General features: G+C 36.8%; 1 protein-coding gene and 1 pseudogene across 1 annotated transcript; one reads left to right on the top strand and one right to left on the bottom strand.

The window, feature by feature from the left end:
- Nucleotides 1-551: 551 nt before the first annotated feature.
- On the bottom strand, nucleotides 552-9996 carry LOC123233343 (zinc finger protein 345-like). Its single transcript, XM_044659476.1, has 5 exons — nucleotides 9910-9996; nucleotides 9548-9674; nucleotides 9108-9203; nucleotides 1940-2416; nucleotides 552-1687 (listed from the first exon to the last, which is right to left on the bottom strand). The coding sequence occupies exons 1-5, from the start codon at nucleotides 9994-9996 to the stop codon at nucleotides 552-554; spliced, it is 1923 nt and encodes a 640-aa protein (XP_044515411.1).
- Nucleotides 9995-10782, top strand: LOC123233344 (annotated as a pseudogene).
- The last annotated feature ends 7421 nt before the right edge of the window (nucleotides 10783-18203 follow it).

An 18203-nucleotide genomic window follows, 5' to 3' on the forward strand; every position in this document is an offset into this window, starting at 1 on the left:
TATTTTAAATTTAATTTTAAATTTAAATTAAATTTTTTAAAAAATTTAAAAAATAAAATCTATGATCCTTGACAATGATTTTATAAGCATACAACTCACCTCACACTTATTTAACTTTACTTCTAAGAAAAAAAGGAGCTCAATTCATTTAAAGCCAATTAAAGCTAAAGTCCAACTTCCTAACTGGTGGGTAGTCCTGCTTAGTAGTGTGGTAACACCAGAAACAATGCAAACATTTCATTGGGTGTTGAAAACTGTAAAATTTGATAACTTTTAGAAATCCAAACAACAAAAACTTACTCATATTATCAGGAAACTGATGTTATCTGAACTAATCATTAGATATAAGGTAATATGCTTTGATATGAATTGATGTGAAATCCCTTGTAGACACTAATGTGTAGAGTAGAAAGAAATATAGGAGAGGAAGCATATTTTTCTCCAAGACATGACAAGATCAATTAGTGACAAACAGTGACTTAATGGCTGCAGATATGTGAATAAAGGATAAATATAACATAAGTATTTCTCCATTCACTAAAGCCCTAGGATTATTCTCCACTATGAAGTCTCTGATGTCTGACTAGAGTTGAACTATGCCTAAAGGCATTCCCACACTGATTACATTTATAAGGTTTCTCCCCTGTATGTATTCTTTGATGCCGAGAGAGGTTTGCATGCAGTCTGAAGGCTTTCCCACATTCATTACATTCATAAGCTTTCTCTCCAGTATGAATGCTTTTGTGTTCAGTAAGCTGTGCATGCAGTCTGAAGGTCTTTCCACATTCACTGCATGTGTAGGGTCGCTCTCCAGTATGAATTCTCTGATGTTGAGTACACTGTCTACTCTGACGGAAGGTTTTCCCACATTCATTACATCTATAGGGTTTCTCTCCAGTATGAAGTGTCTGATGTCGCTTTAGTTGTTTACTCTGACTGAAAGTTTCACCACATTCTTGACATTCATAGGGTTTTTCTCCAGTATGAACTCTTTTATGTTGAGTAAGGTTTGCACGACGACTAAAGGCTTTTCCACATTCATTACATTTGTAAGGTTTCTCTCCAGTATGAACTCTCTGATGCCTCATAAGGAGGGCACCATCTCCAAAAGCTTTGCCACAATCACTACATTTATATGGTTTTTCTCCAGTATGAATTCTTTTATGTTGTGTAAGTTTTCCACAAAGTCTAAAGGCTTTTCCACATTCATTACATTCATAAGGTTTCTCCCCGGGATGAATGCTCTGGTGTTTAGTGAGGTGTCCATGCAGTCTGAAGGCTTTCCCACATTCATTACATTCATAAGGTTTTTCTCCAGTATGGATTCTTTTATGTTCTGTAAGGCTTGAACTCCGACTGAAGGCTTTCCCACATTCATCACATTTGTAGGGCTTCTCTCCAGTATGGATTCTCTGATGTTGCTTAAGAATTGCACCTGTACTGAAAGCTTTCCCACATACATTACATTCATAGGGTTTCTCCCCAGTATGAATGCTTTTATGTTGAGTAAGGCTTCCACGAAGTCTGAAGGCTTTACCACATTCACTACATTCATAGGGTTTCTCCCCAGTATGGACTCCTTGATGCTGCTTAAGAAGTGCACTCATACTGAAAGTTTTTCCACAATCATCACATTTATAGGGTCTCTCTGCTGTATGGACTCTCTGATGTTGCTTAAGAAGTGCACCTTTACTGAAAGCTTTTCCACATTCATTACACTCATAGGGTTTTTCTCCAGGATGAATGTTCAGGTGTTTAGTAAGGTGCCCATGTAATCTGAAAGCTTTCCCACATTCGTTGCATTCATAGGGTTTCTCTCCAGTATGAATTCTCATATGTTGGGTAAGATGTGCATGCAATCTAAAGGCTTTCCCACATTCATTACATTCATAGGGTTTTTCTCCAGTATGAATGCTCTTATGTCCAGTAAGGCTTCCACGAAGTGTGAAAGCTTTCCCACATTCATTACATTTATAGGGTTTCTCTCCAGTATGGACTCTCTGATGCTGCCTTAGGAGTGCACCTTTACTAAAAGCTTTCCCACATTCATGACATTCATAAGGTTTCTTCCATACACAGATTTTCTGATGTCTAATTAGCTGTGAACTAAATTGAAAAGTTCTTCCATATAGATCACATCCTTGGGATTTCTCTCTTGCAGAAACTTTCTGTTCTGTAACAAGGACTGAATTCAGATTAATTTCATTACGCTCAGTGTCTATCTTCCCTGTGATAATTTTCTCCTGAGGAATTATCATTTGCCTTCCAAATGGGCTATCAGATTTCCAGGTATCTCTTAACTCAGAATACCAAATAACATCTTTTGGAAATCCTTCTACTGTCATCTGGCATAATTCCTCTTCAGAAATACCCTGCTTTGGAGGTGACTCCGTGGTTTCATGCCTGGTCATCCCACCTGGAAGAAATGATAGTGAACAGTTAAACAAATTAAACAGAAGGATTTGACTATGAGCAAATATCAGAATTGTGAGAGGCAGTCTGGTATCAGAGCTGATTAACCCATATTCAAATTGTTGTAATAGAGGTCCAGGCTAGTTTCCTGGGTCTTCATATCTTAACCCATCTAACTGATCACAGACACTGTTAACAAAGGAATCTTACATAAGCAACAATTTCATGTCTATAAGAATACTACTTCAGTCTTAGTTCTACAATCAGGGATTATCTGTAGCCATGGTAATCCTTGCTCTAAGTAAAACACTTCTTACATATACCTACATTATTAGTGATGAGGAAAATGTGTAATAAAGAGAAAGGGACTAGAAGGAAAACCACAGTGACACATTAAAGTTTAATGTATATTAATTCTGAAGAATTTATGAGAAAGAATGCTATCCACATCCAGAGAAAGAACTGTGGGAGACGAAACGCAGAAGAAAAACATATGATTGAACACATGGTTCGATGAGGATATGATTGGGGATGCTGACTTTAAATGATTACTCTATTGCAAATATTAATAATATGGAAACAGGTTTTGAACAATGATACATGTAAAATCCAGTGGAACTGCTCAATGGCTCCAAGAGGGGAGTGGAAGGAGGGGAGGGAAAGAACATGAATCATGTAATGGAAAAATACTCTTAATTAATTAAATAAGTTTAATGTATATTATATGAAAAATACTTTAAAAATTTACAACTAAAGTGACATATATTAGGTCTGATGGAAATTATTTAGAATACAAATTCCTTGTGACAGGGATCATTTCATTCATTACATTTGTATCTCCAGTTCTTAGCCCAAAACTTGGCACTAGGTTTTTAAGAAAAAGTTGTTGATTGGTTGATAGATGGGTGGATACTACCAACCAGGGAAATTAATGAATATTTAAAGGTTATAATGACAATCAGCAATGATGATGAAGCTGAGGTTATGTAGCCTAAATTTGCAGGATTAGGTTCTGCTCTGTGATATTACAGAATAAAAAAAATTTGCTTCACAAAGATTATAGAACATTCTAGAATGCTAAAGCAGAAGAGTTAAGACATGAGATAGCTGACCATGAAAAGTTACTATACTTTTCAAATGACCAGTAAAGAAGAGATGAAAGTATTTTTAGATAATCTGACAATAAAATATAAAATAGATTGGGGAAGACAGAACTTGCCAATAAAGAAAGCAACTTCATGTTATAGTAAGAAACAATTAACCACCCCAAAATTGTGGTAGCAGTGGAGAATAATAATTGAGTCTTACAGATGCTTAAAAGGAAGGAAAAACTGCACTAAATACAGATGTTAAATATCTAAGATGTCAAAGACAGATGGAAGCTTGGGTAGGCATTAAGATATGGGTCAGATGCCAGAGTTGTAGAATACACAGAATAGTACTATTACTAGGAGACATCAGGTTACACTCATTTTTGAGTGAAGTTTTAAGGAGAGAAATCTTAAGGTTGTTGTGAGTAACATGAGATAAAGTATATAAAGTACTCTACAAGCCTTAAAGTGATACATAAATGTTAGCTACTATTACTATTATCAAAAAGTTTTTTTTAAAGGAATAATTGAAGTGTTTCTGACCAAACTCTCTCCTAGAGGATACTTTCTTCTCCCTGGGGATTTCTGGAACACCACTCTCTCTTCGTTTTCTTCCTACCAACCTGGTCAATCCTCAAGTCTACCTTGAAGACTAATTATCCTTGTCCTGTTCCTATATTGCGTGTGTACCTCCAGGGCTGTGTCTTGGCCCTTTTTTCCTTCTCTCTTTCTTGGGGATTTCATCAACTCCCATGGGTCAATTTTCATGTTGAGTCCTTAACTCTCTTAGAGTTTCAGTCTTGAATTTAAGTCTTGTGTGCCCCATGTACATCTCAAAATAAATATAACCGAAACAGAAACAGTTCTTTCCATCAAGGGTACCACTATTCTTCTAGTTAGTTAGGTTTGCAACTTTAGTCATTCTAAACTCTTTACTCTTACTTCCCAAATGCAATTAGATACCTAGTCTGTTCAATTCTACCTTTACAGCAACTCCTATTCATCACCTTCTCTCTACTCATACCATAACCATCCATTTTGAGGCTCTCATCACCCAAAATATTGCAATAGTTTTCTATTTAATTTTCTCTACAGTCTTCTCCAATCCACTCTCCATGAAACTGCTCCATGTAATATATCTAAGCATAGATTTGACCATGATGCTCTCTTGCTTAAGAATTTTTAATGGTTTTCTATTGCTTCTAGATAAAAAAAAAAGAAAAAAAGCTCCTCTGACATTTAAAGCCCTTTACAATCTGGTGATTAGATAGATAGGAGAACCAGGAGAAAGTTGGGTAAAGAAAAACAAAAACAGAAGAGAGTATATAAGAAGGTGGCCAGCAGTGTCAGACATAGCAGGAGGTCAGAAAGGATGAAGATTGAAAATAACTTCAGATTTGGTAGATCAGAGATCATTGGATCTTTAGAGAGAACACTTTCAGATCAGTGCTAAGGTGGGAATCTAGATAACAAATTGCTCCTCTTTAAATACTCTATTCCAGTCAAACTGCCTGCTGCTTTTCCTCATATGAAAAAAAAATTCTATCTGCCTTTACCCAGGCTATCATGCCTGCCCTGCACTCCATACTCTTCTTAAAAATCCTCAGTGCCTTCAAAGTTCAGCTCTTTATATGAAGTCATTCCTGAGTCCTCCAACTTCTAGTGCCTCTGAACTTCAGTATTTATTTTGTAAATATGTACCTTCCTGAAAAAGTTGTCTTTACATGTTTCTTCTTTCTCACTTCTCAACCTTTTGCAATCTAGATTCCCACCTTAGCACTGATCTGAAAGTGTTCTCTCTAAAGATCCAATGATCTGTGATCTACCAAATCTGAAGTTATTTTCAATCTTCATCCTTTCTGACCTCCTGCTATGTCTGACACTGCTGGCCACCTTCTTATATACTCTCTTCTGTTTTTGTTTTTCTTTACCCAACTTTCTCCTGGTTCTCCTATCTATCTAATCACTTTGTCTAAGTCTTCTTTATTTGGTGCATCTTAACTGTGCCTAAAACCCAGGATGGCTCTGGCATGGTCCCTTTTCTCTCTTGGTGACCTCTTTAGCTTCCATAGTCTTAATTATCAGCTTTATGTAAATGTACCCCAGATCTATATGCAGATACTTCTTGCTTTATGCAAAATTATATTACATAAATTTGACTTTAAAGAATTCTGAAAGAAACCTTCATTAAAAAACACTGTTAATTTGACCATATGTAAACTTATGTTAACTTTACTGTGCTCTCTCTCCACTCCTGCCCCATGGCTCAGAACCCCACAGCCTCCCTCCTCCCCACCAAAAGGACCCTAAAAAAACCTCTCCAAACAGAAGCAGAAAAACAGACAATACCGACATCAAGATCTCTGGAGCCAAAAGAGGAGACCTCTGCCCTGTCCTATCCACCTACCCACATGCCTGCCTTTCATCTATCCACAGCTGGGAACTGTGTGTCTGTTCCATGCTCTTGCCTGTCATTTGTCCTTTCCTTCCATTGCATCCCACCCCCCGCCCCTGCTCTTCCTCTCAGTTCAGCCCTGCATGTTCTTCTTCTTGCTCTTGTTTCTCTGGTGTTTGTCCCTATTTGTCTTTGAACTGAACTCAAGGCCACCTTCCTGCCTCCCTCTCTCCTTCACATCTGTAAAATTGCTTTACAGGGTCTGTAAAACAGCTCATTCACATAAAATAAGAATTGTGTGTATACAATCCCAAGCTCTCTCCAGAGCTCAGGTCCCACATAACCAATTAATTGCCTTTTAGACATTTACAATTGGATGTCCCACAGACATTTCAAACTCAATTTATCCAAAACAGAATTTATTATCTTTACCCTTAAATCCAACCTTCTTCTTAACTGATCTATTTCTGTCAAAGGCACCAACATCCTTTCAGACTTCCAGCATCACAATTTTGAGTCATTAACACTTTCTCCATATCCAATTAGATACCAAGTCTTGCCAATTCTTTGTCCATATCTCACATACATCCCCTTACCTTCACTCAATAATCCTAGTTTAGGATCTTACTTACCTCTTGCCTAGACTACTTCAACAGTATCCTAATAGGTCTTCTTGTCTCTGTTCCTGTCTCTGTTCTCTCCCCCTCCAACCTATCATCTTCCTGGTTGCCAAACTGATATTCCAAGACATGGGTCTGATCATGTCATTCCTTTGATCATAAAGTTCTAGCAGTTCCCTATTGTCTCTAGGATAAAATATTAACTCTTTTCCTCTTTTAAAGTCTTTTCCTGTTTAAAGTCCTCCATGAATGGTGTAATGGGGAAAATTACTTCTACTCTTATCTTTCTAGATTGATTTTACATGAATTCTACATCTTGCTATCACAGTGGATAGAGCACCACACCTGAAATCAAGAAAACCGAAGTTCAGATATGTTCTCAAATACATACTAATTGTATGTCCCTGGGCAAGTCACTTAACTGCTATTTGCCTCTGTTTCTTCGACAATAAATTGTAGATAATAATAGCACCTACCTTGCAGAGTTGTTGTAAGATTAAATGAGATAATATTTATGAAGTGCTTTGGCACATAATAGATATCATTTAAATCCTAATTATCTTCCTTCTCTTTCTCTTCCCCTTTCACATACTTTATATCCTAGCCACCACTAATAGATTTATTGGCCCCCATGCAGAAAATGATAGCTGAATCTTTGTCTGGAATGATGAATAGCATATGTTTATTCTTCTATAGCAACAGCTGGTTTCCATATTCACTTTTGAAAACCAGATCATGTTCTGCAATTATTCCTATATTCCATTACCTCTCTCTCACATGTAGATATTTTGTGTACAGTCAGCTTCCATATTTTATTATGTCTTTTATATATGTGTGTGTATAAAAAGATGTATAGTAGAAAATGTATATATTCTACTCTTTAGTACTAGTAAAACCTTTTCATTTATCTGCTCATTTAGCTGTCCAACAAAAGAAATTAAGAAATCCATTACACCTACTTAAGGATTACAGTGTATACCAGATAGAGGCCTAATGTGGATTTAATAGCTACAGATAAAGAAACCCTTGAAGACTAACCAATCACTACCACAATAAGACTAATTGGTGCTGCCCTCATGGATGCTATAGGTGGATCATAAATAGGGTGGGCATGGAAAGTGGAATACAAACAACTATATCCGGGCCTTTGTCTTAAAAAGTATGGAACCCTGCATTCAGCTTGGACAAAAAACTGAGTAGCACACAGAGCTCTGAATTGGTCTAATTGTCTTGAAAAACAATTTGGAATTAGGTGAGAAAAATCACTAAACTGTTCTTACCCTGTAATTTAGCAATCTCATTATCAAATCAATCACATGTACTCTTTGTGGAACCAAAAAGCCATAAAATTGGAAAATGGATGAGGAAACTATGGAATATTAATGTAGTAGAAAATTACTGTTCTATGAGAAATGACTAATACAAGGAATCCTGAGAAATGGCAAGACTACATGAGGTGATACAGTAAAGAAAGCAGAATCAAAAGAATAATATAGATGATAGCTACAAAAACATAAATGATCAATAACACTAAAAAGCAACTGAAATCTGAAGTAAAACAAACAATACTTATTTTAGTGAAGTGACAATGAAATATATTCTTCCACTCAGTAGAAAAATGGGGAGATGAATAGGAATATGGTTAGCTTTATGGAAATGCTTTTCTTTGTTATAAGAAAGGGCTCAATGAGTGTGTGGGAAGTAGGGATAAAATGATAGGGCTTGGGGTTGAGGATTATGGAGAAATAACAATGTATAAAACCAGAAAGCAACAGTGTTCATAAATTCCTGGAGTCTAACTAATAATAGTAATAACCAAGCCTGTGTTATGCGATATAAAGTCAAGAATGATATTTGAGGGAACTCATGCTATGTGATCATTGTCTTCTCCACAAGTATATGGCATCAAAAGAGCTCTACATGACTAACTAAAATGTCTCATGATTGAAGAAAGCTAATAGCCTACTTTGTATTGCAAGAACGGATTAATACAGAGTGATAAGATTAGGGAGGGGAGTATACTTGGTCTCCCAATGAGGTCTTTCTGAAGGATGTGTCAACATTACTAATAATGTCTTTTTGCAAAATGAATATTAAAAAAGCATAACTGAAAACTGACTAATTATGTCCTTTTTGGGCTGGAAATAGATTTAGAGACAGTTCTTAACTAGCCTCTGGAGTACTCCAATAATTACCTAAGTTTTCTTCCCATCTCTGGTCTCTCCCCTCTCCAATCTATTGTTATTTTCTTTGATTCCTCTTATCAAAAAGTTCTGTTAGCTCTATTAGATAAAATACAAATTCCTTTACAAGGCATTTAAAAGTTCTCCACGATCAGGTTACTCAAGAAAATCACAGATAGAAGGCAAGATATAACATCTATCCACATATTCATAGAAACACTTTGTGATTGTAAAAAATTAGAACCAGAATGGTAGCCATCAAATTAGCAGGGAAAACTGTTGGTCAATACAATGCAATAGGTTTTTAAGAAACAAAGGTTTCTGATTCACTTTAGTTAAATGCAGAGTGAAGCTTGTTTTCTTTTACAACTTATAGTAATAGTCATCTGCTTTCTTCCTCACTTACCTGGAGAAGTACCTCTTAGGATTTCTCTCCCTACCATCCAAGGCTCTTCTCCTTGTTCCAAATGGGAGATTACATCTGGTTTGGAAATGTGATGCCCTGCTCAAGTGGAAAGAAAAATGAGTTAAGTGTTTTTTTTCTAGGGACAAAGATCAACACCCAAAAGTCCCATGCCCCTATTCCTCAGGACTTCTGAAAGATAAGGCACAGTAATAAAAAAGGTAATAAAGTACCTATTTCTTATACTACAAGATACAAATCTCTCATATGAAAAGCAGGAACACCCTATTTCTCTGCCAGAAAGGGGTTAGGAATATGATAACTGAACCTCAAATTTCTTTATCATTAAATACATTAGCAGCACCACATTTTTTATTAACTGAGGAAGGAAAGATACTTCAATGGAAAACTGATTCTAAGTCATTCAATAAAACAATACTTACCCAACGAGACCAAATTCCTATAATTCTCTAGCATTACATCTCTGTATAGATATTTCTGACTAGGGTCTAGTTGTCCCCATTCCTCCTGGGTAAAGTACACAGCTACATCCTTGAATGTCAATGATTCCTAAAATGACAAAAAACATTCTTATTCAATCTGAGGCAATCTGCTGATATGGCTTTGAAGGCAATTGGGAACTTTAGATTAAATAGACAAGATTACCTGTCCGGATAATGTTAAAATGAGAGAAGACTTGACCTTTAAGGTCCTTTCCGGCTACAATTTATGATCCTTCATGATGTATGAGTGTTTCAAATCAAATAAATGATTATATTTTTATGTACCTAAAAATGATCTTGACCAAATAGAAGACCCTAAAGAAGTATGAGATAGCCAGTATCCTTAAAGAGAAAACATTATGTTTCCCTTGAAAGCAAAATATACACATGGTTACAGCTGGGCACACTAACAGTATTGACTATGAATCGGTCTAATATGTAAGGAAAACAATTTGGAACTATATCCAGAGAAAGCAGTAATCTGGCCATAGTATGTGACAGATAGAATTCATACCACTAATATATATTTTGAAGGGAGTATTGGTTTAACAGCATTGTCTGTCTTAGCAGTTAGCTGATCACCTGGTTTAATGACCTTTATGATGAAACACTCTTGTTTGCAAATAGAGCAACTTTTGCAGTTATGATTGGTGCTGGAACACTGGTTCAGTCAATATCATATGAACAAAATTGAAACCCAAAACATCTTGCTTGGATGATCCATTTTGGTGTCATGGATGCAATGGTGGCCCCTTTGACTTTGTTGGGTGGCCCTGTAATCCTCTGAGCTGCTTAGTATACAGCAGGCATTGTGGGTAGCCTCTCTTCCATAAAGCCATGTGTGTTCCAAGTGAAAAATTTATAATCCTGAGAATACCACTGGAAATAGGTCTAGGTGTTGTCTTTGTTTCTTCTCTGGGATCCATGTGTCTACCTCTCACCCTCTACTTGGAGCTAGTCTTTATTCTGTGGCAACATATGGTAGGTTAGTTATTTTTTGCATGTTCTTTCTATATGATATCCAAAAAGCCTTCAGGCATGCAGAAGTAGTACCAATGTGTGGCACAGAAAGTTAAGACCCCTTTAACACAAGGAAGGGGATCTACATAGATACACTAAATATCTTTATTTGAGTAGCCACCATGCTAGCAACTAGAAGTAGCAGGAAGAAATGAACGTTCCATTTTGAACAATCTAAAACTCATTGAATACTCTTGTTTGTGTTCTTAGTGTGTATATGTATTAAATTATTTCTTCTACAAGCACCTTTGGCTGACATCAGAAATTCAGACCCATATCGTGCCTGTCTGTGTCAATACATTAATATATTTGTGGGTGGGCACCTGAGAAGGAGAATTGGAAACTGAGGGAGGATGAGTGAAGAAAATAGAAAGAGAGAGAGAGTACGCAAAAAGGAACAATGACTCGGAGACAATGGCTTCAGAAACATGGGATTCAGCATGCTTGCTCTTCTGATGGTGGTAGAGAGAACTGCACGTGTTCCCAAACTTTTATTAGGGTGTCAAGGAATGTGGAATGGGAGGTAGCTAATGAACATGTAACATGGTATAGGATTTAACATTGGCTCAGTAGCCAATCACATGATCAAAGAAGAGGAGGTTAATCAAACACGTGAGCTGTAAAGGAATGTGGTCTAATAAAGTGTTAGCTAGGACCATTTGTCTCTGCACAGGAATTCTCTTGACAATATGGTTTGGAGAGTGGTTAGGATTTATAGAATATCAATTACATACAAAGATCCAGAAATAAAATGACCATAAGTCTCATACTTGAGTAGATAGGTTGCAATAACATGCATCAATAATACTTTCAAGATGATAATAAACCTGGTATGCCACACATATCACCATGGTTACAATATTACAGTACTTCCAGATGTTTCAAGTTCTACTTTTCTTAGGCATAAATTGAGCACTTTTCTCGAAAATCAAAACAAAAAACAAACTGAACTGCATATCTTTTGATCAAGCAATAATAACTCTTCTATCCAAAGAGACCAAAGTCTGAGTGAAAGAACTCATAAAACATTTCTGACAGCACTTTTTGTTGTTGTAGCAAAAGAACTGGAAACAGGAGCCACTAGGTAGCTCAGTGGACAGAGGCAAGCCAAAAGATAGGAGATTCCTAGCCATGTGACCCTGGGCAAGTCACTTAACCCCAATTGCCTAGCCTTTACTGCTTTTCTGCCTCAGAACTGATATTTAGTATCAATTGTAAAACATAAGGTAAGGGTTTAAAAAAACAAACTGGAACCAGTAGGTATCTATCAATTGAGAAATAGATCAAGAAATTACTGCTAAAGAATGTAATGGAATGTATCTGTGCTATTAAAATGATGAATGGGATGGATTCAAAGAAAGCTGAGACTTGTTTGAACTAATGCAGGGTAAAACAAGCAGATTCAGGAATAGGATGACAATACTGTAAGGGGAAACAACTTTGAAAGACTTACAAACTCTTATCAATACAGTGACTGATCCCTACAGAATACCAATAACGAAGCATGCTATCTACCTCTTGGCAAACAGGTATTGTACTTGAAAAATGAGATCCAAATTTTCAGACATCACCAAAGTGAAAACTTCTGTTTGACTATAATATTTTGCTAAAGGAATGTCATTTGTTATAGGGTTTTGGTGGGAGAGGGTGAAGAGTTATAGAAATTAATGGGATTGTGGCAGTAAGTGATAAAGACTCAAAAAAAAACAGAAATTGTGATTTCACTGGTAAGGAATTTCCTCTACCAAAGCAGGTTGTCATTTTCTAGGATGTAGTCATTAGGTATCAGAAGTAGGGCTTGAACTCTCTGGACTTTCTAACTATACCTCTTAGTAATGCAAAAAAAGAATAAAAGAAAGCAAAAGTATCAATGAAATATTTTTAAAATATACAGAAAAAAGAAAGATGTTAAAAAAAGTGACAAAAACACAGTAGTGTAATAGTACTGAGTTAAATTTAATGTAGGCATTTTAAAAATGAGATTGACAATTTCATATATAAGCTTTTCTATTATACTTTATATATGGAAATTTTCACATTTGTTAAGATTTTTTTTATCTTGTTTGTCAAGATTTTTTAAAAATAAAAGTTAGCCAAAACAAAGAAAAAATCCTAGGTGCTATCAGTGTTTGGCAAAGGGAAAGAATGAGTCCACAAATAAATCTTCACAATGGAAAAATACTTCTGGAGAAAATGTACTTCAAACATACTGGCTTATTATATTTCAATCACAAGAAAAAATGTTCTAAAGGTGAATATATGAGGAAATCTATATTTGAACTCAGAAAGATAAGTCTTTTTGATTCCAGGCCCAGCGCTATGCTACCTAGCTGACAAAAATATAAGATTCTCATAAAAGAACTATGTGATAAAACAACATGTGAAACTATATTTGAAATTAACACAAAAATACCATAAGTTTCATCTATTTTTATGAGTGTGACAGGGGGAAAAATCTTTTTTGGTCATTTTTATCCAGTATTATTATTATAAAAATTAGTCATTAGATTATAAAAAATGTGAGGCAGTATTCATTAAATTGATAAATTCTGTGATATAGACAGTAAATACTGATGAATTCACAAAATTGACTTATCTAGATTCCAAAAACATAGGAATAAAATCCATAAAAACTATATAGCTTTAGGGTTGGAAGGGACTTTGGATTGTCCAGCACAAACTCCTATCTAATGTATATATACTCTACAATACCACTCTGAAAATTAAACTGTGTAGTCTCATAACTGGTGCTTAAACTTGAAAGAGCAAGTTTTTTTTCTTATTCAGTGTATCTAGAATCACAATTAGTCTGATGCATCTAATTCTCTTTATTTTCCAAATGTATTACTTTGTTGAAAAATATCTATTGCTTTTTTCAGTTTTACTGACATAGACAGATATTTATTTCCCCTCAACTTGATTTATTCTGTAATTTGTTGCTTCTCTCTGACTCTAAGGTTGTCTCTCTATCTACCACACCATGTTGATGCTGTTTCTCAATATATTTATTATTCAACTTAATTATCCTTATATGTTTCTATCATTCATTAATGCTTCAACTTACATTTCCAAATGTAAAAAAAAAAGAATTTTTATCCCTTGGATATTTTACATTATAGAATTTCTTTACTGTAGTATAATTTTAAAAAACAGTATTCCATTTTTCTGTTAAGGGATTAGAAAGGTAGAAAGCAGCTGATCTAGCAAGCCTAACCAAAGTCCAAGCTGTAGTTTTTGAAGTAGTGGGTTCTAGTCCCACTCAGAGTTGGGAATAGAGTTGAATTTTTCCTATGGTATGTTGCAAGAACTATTTCCCCCACTATGGGGAAAAATACAGAATTCCACAGCTTTCAGCCAAGTGCTAGGAATACAAATGGAATTAGTTGAGGAGAAAGAAGCTTTAAGTCTCTGGCAAAGTGAACCTGAGTATTGGAATACAAGAAGGTAGAAGGTAGGGAAAGGGCTGAGATGTTGAATGCTCTAATCTGGTAAGGATGAGGATGGAGGATATGCAGGAGACTTGGCAGGGAATCTTAGCTGTCCTCAGGAGGGTCTTAGATGGGCAAGGAACTCTAGGAATTCCCTGAGCCACCAGAACTGAAGGCCTTACTGTTTTGGAATGGGACCAGATTCTTTAGCCTTAGTGGATTAAGGAACTCTTTGCATCTCTGTGCCCTGCCAATGGCTGGTGGCTTCATGCTAGGAAGTTTAGACCTACATAGGTAGAATGGAGAGAAGCTTGCATAATTCAGGAGTTCCTTAACCCACACTGGCAAGGACACTGAAAGTGGTAGATGGCCCCTATTCAGCACACAAAGGTAGGGACAGAAGGTCATGCACATGTTCTACTGGCGTCACATTTAGAGAAGGCTCTGGAACTTAAGGTAATAGATGAAGTGTTGGACTAGAAGACATAAACTTGAGGTTGAATCCTGTCTCAGTCATTGTCTAGCTGTGTCACTGGACAAGTTACTTAATGTTTTTCAGCTTTAGTTTCCTCATCTATAAAATGAGGATAATAATAGCATCTACCTTGTGTAAATAGAAATTAGCTCTATCCCATTAATAGTCAAAAATCTACTCAACCCAGGCGTGCTAATGATGTCACTCCCACCTCCCTTAGTGGGGAGGGGAGACGAGTTACCCACACGTGACAATAAGTAACAAATCAAGAATAAGGGACTGCCCTTTGGGCAGTCCAAATCAATGTAGAAACTGCCATTTGTCCATTTGAATTAGAGGTGGACCACAGGAAGTGATGAAAGACACGATCTCTTTAAGTAAGTGAGTGAACTTCCTGTGGGGGCAGTTGCCGTCTGGAACTAGAGGAAGAAGCATCTCCTGAGACCACAGACAGCTTATGCTCTGTATTGTCACGTGGGTAAGTTAGGCTGGCTTCCTTGGCCTAGCTGGGCCAATTCTAAACTCTGCCTATCCGGCTGTTGGGCCTTGCGGCTTACAGCTTCATTTATTTAGACTTCTAACCTCCCTCTTCTCTTTATCCCTACTTACCTTCCTGATTGTAAATAAACTCTTCAACCCGATGCTGACTTGGGTCTGATTTAATTACGGAATCAACCTAAATTGTTGATTCCTGGCGGCCACATAATTTTAATATATAGCTATAATAACTAAATTTTAATTCTTACAACCTCAGTGTTGTTGTGAGGATCAAATACTCATAAAGCTCTGAGGAAAAAATTAAAGAGCTACATAAATGCTACCTATTATTATTATTATTTTCCAAATGCTCTTTTTCTAATTTTTCCCCTTTAAAATTTTTTTTGCTGGGAAGGGGATGTGTGGTGTTTTCAAATTTGAAGGGATTTATGTAGAGCTGCCTTACCTTGCTTCTAATTGTCTGGATTAGGCAATGATAGCAAACCAGAATCCCTCAGAAAAAGATACCAGATAGCTGAGCTGTGTGACCCTGGGCAAGTCACAACCCTCATTACCTAGCCTTGACTGCTCTTCTGTCTTGGGATAAGGTATGGGTTAAAAAAAAAATCAGAGACTTGTTTTTCCATGAATCCTGTTATCATGTGTGATTGGACCTCATACTGAAGATGCCACCTTCTAAGAGAATATTTATGATGGTCATTTGCTTCTCTTTTTTTTCCTACCTGATTGAGAACCTGATATTTGCTTCATAGAAAAGCTGTATAATCTGAAAGAAATGATTTAGGAATATGGGTCCTTAGTATAGATTATATAACAGTGGGGGTCATAATTTATTAACACATTTTAGAGGAACTTACAGGAGTAAATAGGGGCTTGGATACATATAAGAACAAGCAGGAGAGCATACATTTCCTATATTTTTAGTTCCTTCCTCAGAATTTTTTGTGTTTATCTTTTGCCCCATTCTTCTCAACCCTGGCTCATACATTTCTCAGCACTGAGTTTTTCAACTTTGTTAAAACAATAATCAAAATAATTTTACATGTATGTCTTCTCTCTTGGTGAGACTGCAAGGTCCCTGAGGTTGTGTAAATGGAATTAGCTCAAGCCCATTCATAGTTAAAACTCTAGCCACCAGAGATAATGTCATCCCCACCTCCCCTAGTGGGGCAGGGAGATGAGTTACCCACACGTGACAATAAGTAACAAATCAAGAACAAGGGACTGCCCTTTGGGCAGTCCAAATCAGTGTAGAGGCTTCCATTTTTCCACTTGAATTAGAGGTGGACCTCCAGGAAGTGACGAAAGCTGCTGTCTTTCAAATATGATGGTAAACTTCCTGTTGAGGCAGTTTGGGCTTTGAACTTGGTGCTGAAGGATCTCTGCTGAGACCTCAGGCAGCTTCCCCTCTGAATTGTCATGTGGGTAAGTTAGGCTGGCTCCCTTTCGCCTACCTTGGTGTTTCCAGAGTCTTTACCTCAATAAGGCTTCTTTGCCTCTCTAATTGCTAAGGCCTTCTGACTAGTAGCCTAGTTTAATTAGCCTTTTAACACTCTCTAGGTCCGGACCTCTGCTGGTCCGGGCAAGCCTCTCCCTCTCTCTATTTCCCTACCTTCTACCTTCCCAATTGTAAATAAACTACCATAAAACCCATCCTGACTTGGGTCTATTTTAATTATGGAATCAATCTGAATTATTGGTTCCTGGTGACCACACCTTAAAAAATATGTATATAATATCTAAGTTTTCCCTCTTACAAGGTTAAGGACTGTCTTCCAATATTTTGCTAATTTTGTTTTACTCACTGGCTAAGACATAGTCACAGAAAGTACTAAGCATACAGTAGACTTGACATCCTGCTGAATGAGTACATGGACATTAAAAGAAAAAAGGAATTCTGTGAAAGGGCGTTATTAAGTTAAGAGTACTCCCAGTCTCCTGGGGGCAAAACAGCAAGGCCTCAGTTTCTACCAGTATTTGCAAGAAGAGAGAAAACATTCTTGTCATAAGATGGCATTTCTGGAGACAAAGAAGAAACCTCAACTTACCTGAGATCTCATTGTCACAAGGCCAGAGTGCATTACTTTCTGTTCAGTAATGCTTCTAGGAAAAAGGCAGATTCCTCAAAAGGTCAAGCTGTGGAAAAGAAAAGAAATGAAAGGAGATCTTCTAGTCTTGTGGTTCCCACATTGAGCAAGCTAAGGTTCCTCACAGAAGAGTTTCATGTGACCCCTTATATACTTAATGAAAGAAAGAAGTTATACACACAAACTCAGGTCTCTACCCTGATACCCACATAGACTCATGCCTCTATTCCAGTACCCAGACATGTGGATTCAGGTCTCTGCTTGGGTACCCACGAAGGCTGAGGTCTTTGCCATCACACATATACATATACATATTCTCAGACTCAATCTTATCTGCTTTAGAGGATAAGGTCCTATTAAATGGTTCAAGACACAACCTCCTCACTAAGGAAACTACACCATCTCCCCATTCTGTAATTCTCACCTCTTTCTTAAAGCATTTAGGTCAGATTCTTTAAGGTTACATACTACTCACTGGTTTTTGGATAATCTGATGTCACCCCAGTTCTATTTACCCAGGCAAGATAACCAGGAACTAAGGGAACATGAGTCTCCCAGGACTTGCTCCTTCCTAAAACTCTGACCAAAGGTTTTGGGCCAGATATGCCTCCTCCTGGGATGTGTCCCTGCTCCCTGGCACCTGGAGGGACTAGAGGTAAGATCATTTTTATCTGGTACCTTAATTCTAGGGTTGAGATTTCTGCCTCCTCAATCCAGGGCTCTTTCTCTGGTGCTCCAAGGTGGATACCTATTATCTCAATAGAGAAGTGATACAAGCAGAAAGAAGACAAGATCAAAGATGTGGCTCTAGCATCTAAGTCCTACAAAGTATTAGAGATAGCCAGCAATATAAAAAGGCATATGATGAATTTCATTCATTAAACAAAAATAAAATTTAATTTCGTGAATGTTTATTAAGCATCATGCAAAGCACAATCCAGGGATAAAGGGAGAAAAAAATTAAACAACCCATGTTCTTAAGGAGTTTAGATTCTTCAGTGCTACCCCCAACCCCATTGCTATGATACACTACAAACTCAACTTGCACTGAAAATTCTTCCTAAGTCTACCTCAATAGAGTCACTGCA

The sequence above is a fragment of the Gracilinanus agilis genome, chromosome 2, assembly GCF_016433145.1.
Source record: "Gracilinanus agilis isolate LMUSP501 chromosome 2, AgileGrace, whole genome shotgun sequence".
Taxonomy (NCBI): domain Eukaryota; kingdom Metazoa; phylum Chordata; class Mammalia; order Didelphimorphia; family Didelphidae; genus Gracilinanus; species Gracilinanus agilis.

Coding starts and splice junctions, on each gene's coding strand:
- LOC123233343 (XM_044659476.1), bottom strand. CDS start 9,996: ATGTGTATATTTTGCTTTCAAGGGAAACATAATGTTTTCTCTTTAAGG. Junction 9,675..9,909: donor TCTTTAGGGTCTTCTATTTG/GTCAAGATCATT, acceptor TTGTCATTTTAG/GAATCATTGACATTCAAGGA. Junction 2,417..9,107: donor CCTAAGAGGTACTTCTCCAG/GTAAGTGAGGAA, acceptor CATTTCTTCCAG/GTGGGATGACCAGGCATGAA.